Here is a 9005-nt window from a genome sequence, read left to right on the forward strand (position 1 = left end):
GCTCACAAGAAATTATTGCATGCTCACGAGAAATTATTGCATGCTCACAAGAAATTATTGCATGCTCACGAGAAATTATTGCATGCTCACGAGAAATTATTGCATGCTCACGAGAAATTATGACATGCTCACGAGAAATTATTGCATGCTCACGAGAAATTATTGCATGCTCACAAGAAATTATTGCATGCTCACGAGAAATTATTGCATGCTCACAAGAAATTATTGCATGCTCACGAGAAATTATTGCATGCTCACAAGAAATTATGACATGCTCACAAGAAATTATGGCATGCTCACGAGAAATTATTGCATGCTCACAAGAAATTATTGCATGCTCACGAGAAATTATGACATGCTCACAAGAAATTATTGCATGCTCACGAGAAATTATGACATGCTCACAAGAAATTATGGCATTCTCACGAGAAATTATTGCATGCTCACGAGAAATGATGGCATGCTTACGAGAAATTATGGCATGCTCACGAGAAATGATGGCATGCTCACGAGAAATTATGGCATGCTCACGAGAAATTATTGCATGCTCACGAGAAATTATGGCATGCTCACGAGAAATTATTGCATGCTCACGAGAAATTATTGCATGCTCACGAGAAATTATTGCATGCTCACGAGAAATTATTGCAGCTCATGAGAAATTATTGCATGCTCACAAGAAATTATGGCAGCTCACGAGAAATTATGGCATGCTTACGAGAAATTATGGCATGCTCACGAGAAATTATGACATGCTCACGAGAAATTATGGCAGCTCACGAGAAATTATGGCATGCTCACGAGAAATTATGGCATGCTCACGAGAAATGATGGCATGCTCACGAGAAATGATGGCATGCTCACGAGAAATTATGGCATGCTCACGAGAAATTATGGCATGCTCACAAGAAATGATGGCATGCTCACGAGAAATGATTGCATGCTCACGAGAAATTATGGCAGCTCACGAGAAATTATGGCAGCTCACGAGAAATTATGGCAGCTCACGAGAAATGATGGCATGCTCACAAGAAATTCCAAGTCAAATTTTTAGCAAATAGATCATTATTAATTCATGCGCATCCATACTATCGTTTTTTTCATAGTAAAATGGAGAGATGCACAAATTAAAGTATACATAAACCGGAAATTATACATTTCTGTGCGCATGTAAAAAGATTCTCAAGAACACACAAAAGTCTGTAAATGTATTTTTGCTCTGTACCATGACACTAATTCTGATGTCAGTAGGATTTGTTTTGTCTTGGCCAATCAGATAATAGTGGGCGGGGTTAATGTAAAGCGCCTCTGCCAATAAGGCGGGCGATTTTGCATTTGGTGTAAATAGACACTACGAATTGAAAGAGCAACTTAGATGACCTTGCTGCAACTTTATGGAACATAATGTTCGATAAAATCATAACTGTATCTTAGCTATCAACAGGTCAGTTTGTAAATAATGTTCTTATCCTTATTTTGCCTTTGATTATAATAATATTTTTCACACATGCGATCACAGTGACCCCTCAAGACAAATAAACTGAAATGAGATATACTACACACCTATTCTATATGAATGCATTGATTTGCAACAGACTAATAAACCGTCTTTTATTGCAATAATAAACTCATTACAGTGATATTTACTGTATTTTTGTCTATGATCACGTGACACATCACTGTAACATGGGCTCGGGTGTGGGTATGAAGGAAATGTGAGTGTTTGCTTTATTAAAGTGAACATGAGCAATATTAAGAGTGAGGCTTGGTTTAACAAACACCACTGAACTTGTGTTTGCATGTTTGCTTTATTTTGATCCACTTTAGACAAACTTTGTTTGTTGAGTTAGTTGACTTGTGGTTGCAAAGTTAGTCTATGCATCGAAATAAAGTGTAACCACATTTTTTAATTACATGTTAAATTTAAGGTGACCAAATTTCTGAAATGGAAACCGGGGACATTTCCCATTTGAGTGGATATCACTAAAATCTCATTTGTTATTATCTATTAATTAAAAACGGGGACAATATATCGTATTTTTAAATGTTTTTTGTTTTTGTTGCTGTGGGCTCCTTATATTATTATTAACATGAATAATTATTATGATTTAGTTTGATTATTATGATTTTTGGTCTGGTTTTAATACAATTCACCCGCAAAAACAAAACAAAAAAACAATCAAAGCAGTTCATATGAACCATTGTAAATCACAAGCCATTCAAAACAATATTAGAACGTGACTTAACAAAAACACATTACAAAAATAAAACAACACAAATATTATATGATGAATAAAACTATTTAACAAATATAACTGTATTTAATACTTTAATTTTTACAAGTTTATAGTGTATAAATTACTTTTTTTTTACTTTAAATGTTTTGAAACGTTTGTGCTTGAAAATAACTCTTACTATCTTTAATTGGTCTAGTTATTTTGCATTTTAGGCTTATTTTAAGCAGAAAGTATGTGTATTCTGTATTTGTTGCAAGTGTAATTGTTTAGTTTTTTTTCAATTATGATATTAAATATATTCAGATGTGTATGTGACTGCGGAACTTTTGAGGACAAAACAATCCCGCACCTGTTGAGGCACTGTTATAAAGCACATACAAACAGTATTACTTTAATTTAACATGAATAGTTAGTATGTTACCTTTAAAGCGATAACGATGTTTATTTTGATATTTGAATGAATGAATGGGAGACAGCGCAACCCAAAATGGCGAATAAGCCCCGCCTTCTAAATGAAAGAGCCAATCGTTGATTAGTAAAGTCATCAGTTCTGAGACGCGCGTTTAGGACTGCACGTTAGCTTTGACCAGACGGAAAAATTCAGTTTTTTGTCACTATCCAAGTGTTTAAAAAACAAAATCTATAAGACAGTCGTGGTCAGAATTCATTGGTGATTTAAAATATGAAGCTTGGTGAACATTTATAGAAAATCTGATGTGTCCTTATTCAAAGAGATAGAGATAGAAGGGATACAGCAAATCTTACGATAAAATAATAAAATAAATGTGCTACTTATCAGATTGTGTTTTATTAACGTCTACACACATACCCTTACTATCATGATGCAATACTGATGTGCACATGCCAAGTGGCCGCCCATAGTTGTGTCCATAGATATACATAATAAAGGCTAGATGCCTCGTCCGCGCTGCTGGCTATTGGAGTTGGACGTCCTCATCTGGCGGCCATCTTGTCACATTCAGCTCGCTCACTCGTAACATTGTGTTTTAATGGTGCGTGTACTTTTTAAATAACCATAACTTGCTCAATTTTCTACCGATTTTCAAACTGTTGGGTTTGTTATAAACGTCAGAGATGTAGTTATGACACTGCGTACTTATGAATAATTATTCATAATTTGTTCAAGCATCCAGCATTATAGCCACGGTAATAACGTTTGTAAGAAACCAAACCATTTGTAAATCCGTCCAGATTTCAGCGAGACAAGAGTATTTGTGTTCAGATCACTCACCTTACATCAGAGCCCGCCAGAAAGCTTGCCTGTGACAAGATGGCCGCCGATGATGATGTTAGAGAGTCCGCCGTAAGACATCTAGCCTTTATTATGTGTTGTATCCCTTCTAGTATTTACCGCTCGAGAGGCATTTCTAAGATGGCCGCCGGTGATGACCTGCCGTAAGACATCTAGCCTTTATTATGTGTTGTATCTCTTCTAGTATTTACCGCTCGAGAGACGTTTCTAAGATGGCCGCCGAGCGAAATGAGTCGTCTTAAAGGGACTTTGCTTCTAGAAATCATGGATAAAAGCGTTTAGAGGGTGCTCTACCGTTTATTTAAAAAAGTGTTCAATAAAATATACACCATTTACAAAACAATATTTGGCAATACGTCTGGAGGCCATTTCTCTGTCCTGTACTCTAGTGTCAAATTACATCAGTATCGGTTTTCTGGTTAAAATCCTTTTAAAAACCGATCTTCACGATAACTCCAGAGTACAATGAAACGGCCTCCTGGCCGCACACTCACGCACACATGCACTCACAAGGGAAAGATACCATACAAAAATAAAATAGGATATGTTATAGATAGATAGATATAGCGTATTTGCAATATTTCAAATAAAATGCCAGGTTGGATTGACATAAAACAAGACAAAAGCACAACAGCTATCATGCGGTCGCATGGCCACTGACAACATAAACATCTGTCTAGATAACTGTATGCATGGAACTAAAAAACATTTGCAGTATTGTGTTTGAGCGTCTGTATAGCAGCTGAAGACACTGATCATGACGGCTGATGTGTTCAAAACCCAGAGAGCTGCGCATTTTCACATGCAGGATCCCACCGGAGAACCATATCATGCTTAGTGTGATTATAAACAGATCAAACATTTGGAAATGTCATTAAATAAAAGAAAAAAAATTACATATTTAAAAGAATTCAAATGGATTTAAGGGAATAAAGAAGAAACAAGAACGGTAAAGATCGAATTATAGCCTATATACATTTGTGAGGTAACTCTTTGCAAATAATATTTGATTTAAAAATATGCACGCATTCACTTGTTAGCATGTCAAAATTGTGCTGGCGCAAGTCCGTGTTTACATTATATATGTGTGCGTAATTATTAAACACACACACACATGCAAGAAATATTTGTGTGGATATACTGTATAAATATTTATAAAATGCATCTTATATATAAATATAACATTTTTATTAAATATATACATGCATGTGTGTGTATTTATATATACATAATAATTACACACAGTACACACACACATAGGCTCTAATATGTAAACACTGAGTTTTCGTGTAATCGCGATTAATCGATTCCCCAGCACTAGAGAAAAAAATTTTTTTTTTTTTTTTTTAGCAATTTGCCCATTTGTAATTATTGCCTCCCTACAGCCCTCATACAAATGTGCTTCAATGAAACGTCAAGCATTTCATTTCTAAAAAAAAAAAAAAACATCTCCAGAACTCATGCAAAATGCTCGCCGACGGGTTTTGAACACAGAACGACTTTATTCTAAAGAAAAACATCCATCCATCTTACACGAAATGTTTCATATCTTCTCCCCAGGGGTCCGCGCTGTAAACAAAGTGAAATGTGCAACTGTTAAGAATCTGTTTCTACTGCTAAATGCTGTAACCTAGTGTCCTTTTCAGTGTTCGGTTACCTGAGGAAACGCGTTTTACAGTGCGCGGACCCCCGGTTCGAACAAGCTCCCGTGCGTGCGGATGCTCCAACGTTTCCAAAGCTAAACTTTTTGATCCAGTCACTATGTGTTTGAAACACAGCCAATGACTTTATGATAAGGACACGAGAGCGGGGCTGGGGGGGAACATCCATCCGTGCTTACACGTGCACCACCACCGCCGCCGCGTTAGAAGCTTCCAGATCGTTCCGGTAGCGCTCCAGCCAGTCTCTGAGCTCCGAGATCCGGTAGCCTTCCGGACCCCTGCCGCCTTGATACACGACCTTCTCGTCCTTCAGTATGTAGAGGCGCTCGAAATAAGCGCCGTACGCCGAGTTGGACGAGTTCTCCATGGTGTCCACGACCACGGCGCTCCCCGGCACCTTCTGGTTCATGAGCTCCGCGGCGCGGAGCCGGTCCTCCAGGCAGCGGTGCCGGGGGATCTGGTAGGGCGCGTCGGAGCTCACCCAGCCGTCCGACGGATGCGCTTCCTCGATGTACACCAGCAGCGAGTCCGCGATGTCCGCGTACTGCCGGGCGACGCGCTGGAACGCCGACAGGCGCGTCATGAACGGCGGTCAGGAGCAGCTCCCGAAGCTGAGGATGAGGGGTCTCCTCCCGCGGGCGTAGTCCAGAATCCGCTGCGCGCTTCTCCGGCGCTCGCTGTCCAGCGGGACCACCTCGGTGTTGGGCGCCGCGCCGCCCAAATGCGCCGTCTTGAAGAAGTCCAGCTTCTGTCCGTACCACACGGCGCGCAGCGACTCGAGCGTGAACATCCTGTTGGAGTCGGACACGCACATCGGCGGGTCGTCGGGGCTGCCGACGTCGCTCTCCCGCATCCTCATGAGCACCTTCCTCCGGATGCACAGGAAATCCAGGAGCCACAGCATCACGGCCGCGAGCAGGAAGCGGGGCAGCAGCATCAGGCACACGGCGGCGTTTTTCAGCGCCTTCGCCGTTTGGACACCTGCGGATCCATGCAGCATCTCCATCCCCATCCGGACAGGTACAGATACAGCCGTGTCGTTTAGCGCGCGCTCTCTCTCTCTCTCTCTCTCTCTCCCTCTCCCTCTCTCTCTTTCTCTATCACACACACACACACACACTCTCTCTCTCTCTCTCTCTTTCGAGCACAGAGTCCCCTTTTTATAGGACTAGTAAGGATTTGAATGAAAAACAACACGCCTCCACACCCGTGCCGCCTCCTCACATGGAGGGGATTACCTCCCGTCAACTCTCCTGTCTGGAGGAGAGAGAGAGAGAGAGAGAGAGAGAGAGAGAGAGAGAGAGAGAGAGAGAGAGAGAGAGAGAGAGAGAGAGAGAGACGGGCTCCATGCGATCTCGGTAGATTATTTGACAGCTCCTCGTCCGAATGCATTGCATCTGACAGACATATGTTAGATTGTCATGACGAGCTGGGGCTGTAAGACATGTTTCTTATGCTCATGCAATTTATGTTTGATATGGCACTCTTAATGCAACACTTGCTTATTATTAAACTTGTCTAGAGAGATGCTGAGATAAATGTCATTTTTAATGCATTGGTAATGCCAAATAACCTTCTCTGGAACTTGTGGTAAAGTCAGGAAAAAGATGCTGAAATGCTGTATGATTTGACGTAAGGCGATTTTTTGATGCATTAGTGGTTATTATAGTGCATTATGTAAAGAAATGGTATGAGTTGCAATGGGGAGGTCATGAGAAATGATTATTGGACAGCTCCTCTATGGAAGGCTTTGAATCAGAAATGCTCCTCCGTGCCGACAGACGTGTGTTAGACATGACGAGCGTGTGCGATTAGACATGTTTCTTATGTACATTGCATGACTTAACCACAATTTCATAAAGAAGGTTATTTTGCATTACCAATGCATTTCCCTCAGCATCTCATCGGCTCGCTTCATTAAGAAGCATCTGAAGGATTTTGAGCAAATGCATTAAAACACATGCATCTCTCTTGACAAGTTTAATTGCATGCTAATGCAATTTATGATATATTGTTTGATATGGCACACATGCTTCTTAATGCAACACTTGCTTATTAAACTTGTCAAGAGAGATGCATATGATGCACTTTTAATGCATTGGCTCAAAAATGCTTCAGATGCTTCATAATGAAGTGGAAAGAGAGGCTGAGATTGTTTGACAAAGGGCATTTTAATGCATTGAAATGCAAAATGAACTTGCGGTTTAGTCAGAAACTCTCATTGGTATCGCAGTGGTGAGTCAAGAGAGATGATTAGATTTGTCCGCTCCTCTTCAGAATGCATTGCATTGTTTGACCTGAACTGGTGCTTTACATTCATTTTTTTTCAAGACATTTTTCTTATTTAAATTGCATGCTCGTGCAATTTATGTTATATTGTTTGATATGGCACACACTTCTTAATGCAACAACTGCTCATTAAACTTGTCAAGAGAGATGCATATGACGGATGTGCTTTTAATGAGTCAAAGGAGATGCTGGGATTGTTTGAATAAAAGGTATGTTTTAATGCATTGGTTGCTTTAATGCAAAAGGAGATTTGTTCACTCTAAAAAATGCTTTTGGGCCATTTTGACCCAGCGGTTGGGTTAAATGTTTGCTTAAAACAATCCAATCGCTGGGTTAGTCCATTTTCAACCCAGCATTTTTTACAGTGTTATGAGAAAGAGGCTGAAATGTTAGATTAGTGTGATTTTGATGCATTAGTGGTTATTATAGGGCATTATGTTAAAGCTGCACTATGTAACATTTTTTCAGTAAACTATCCAAACACCACTAGGCCAGTGTTCTATATTTTGTTCAGAGTACTTACAATATCCCAAATGTTTCCAACTATTTGTAAATGGTGAGATGCTCTTTTACCCGAGGAACCGGGACGTGTGATCAGTGTTGGGGGAAACGCATTACAAGTAACCTGAGTAACGTAATCAGATTACTTTTCAAGTAACTAGTAAAGTAACGCATTACTTTTCACATTTACAACATAATATCTGTTACTTTTTCAAAAAAGTAATGCAAGTTACTTTTCACATTTATTTGATTGACAGCTCTCCTGTCCTCATGTTGAGAAAAATCGAGAGTAAGTGCAGAGGCGTGTGTGTGTGTGTGTGAACATGATGGTTATTGTAGTTCTAGACTAAATGTGAGCATTTATTCATCTCACTTGCACAATAAAGATTCTGTCCTCCTTAAAATAAATAAAATCAGTCGAATGCAAAATCAGAGAACTATGCAAGCCTCCAATAATTAAATGTTAAATAAAACAAATATTTGTATGCATAATCTACCTTTATTGACCAATGTCTTGCTGCTGACCTTTGATGATTCAGTTAAACCATGAGCAAAAACAACTAGATTTTTAGTTTTTATTGGTAAAACTTTTTTCTCCTGCGTCCTCTTCTCCATTATTCATGAGGGAATCTGCATCTTTACCTCCGCCTGAGGCTTATTATTTACATTTTGGTGTGAAGAGGTCTTTACCTTTGCACAAAAATATAATTTTTTTTGTTATTAAGTCCAGCCCAGGAGAGAAAAAGTAACACCACCTCTAGCGGACGGAAAACTTACATAGTGCAGCTTTAAAGATGATTCCTATTGAGAAAAAAAAAACATTGGTAGAACTTGCAGCGGAGGAGTCAAGAGAGATGACAAATGATTATTTGACTAATTTGAATGCATCATATGATGATAGTGCAGTCGAGTAGAGAAGCGTTGCATTATTTGACATGTTGTGATGGGGAAGTTTGAGAGCAGGAGATGAATGCAGTGGAGGCGTGTGTTACGCAGCGTTAAAGAAGTCCATAAACAGATGCAATTTTATTTCTGGAGATATTA

General features: G+C 39.5%; 1 protein-coding gene across 1 annotated transcript; it reads right to left on the reverse strand.

Annotated features, from left to right (window-relative positions):
* Positions 1-3790: 3790 nt before the first annotated feature.
* dio3b (iodothyronine deiodinase 3b) lies at positions 3791-6299 on the reverse strand. Its single transcript, XM_079830298.1, has 2 exons — positions 5168-6299; positions 3791-5079 (listed from the first exon to the last, which is right to left on the reverse strand). Exon 1 carries the CDS (start codon positions 6181-6183, stop codon positions 5347-5349), a length of 837 nt encoding a protein of 278 aa, XP_079686424.1. The 5' UTR covers positions 6184-6299; the 3' UTR covers positions 3791-5079; positions 5168-5346.
* Positions 6300-9005: the final 2706 nt, after the last annotated feature.

This window comes from Gobio gobio (genome assembly GCF_949357685.1).
Source record: "Gobio gobio genome assembly, chromosome: 12".
Classification (NCBI taxonomy): Eukaryota; Metazoa; Chordata; class Actinopteri; order Cypriniformes; family Gobionidae; genus Gobio; species Gobio gobio.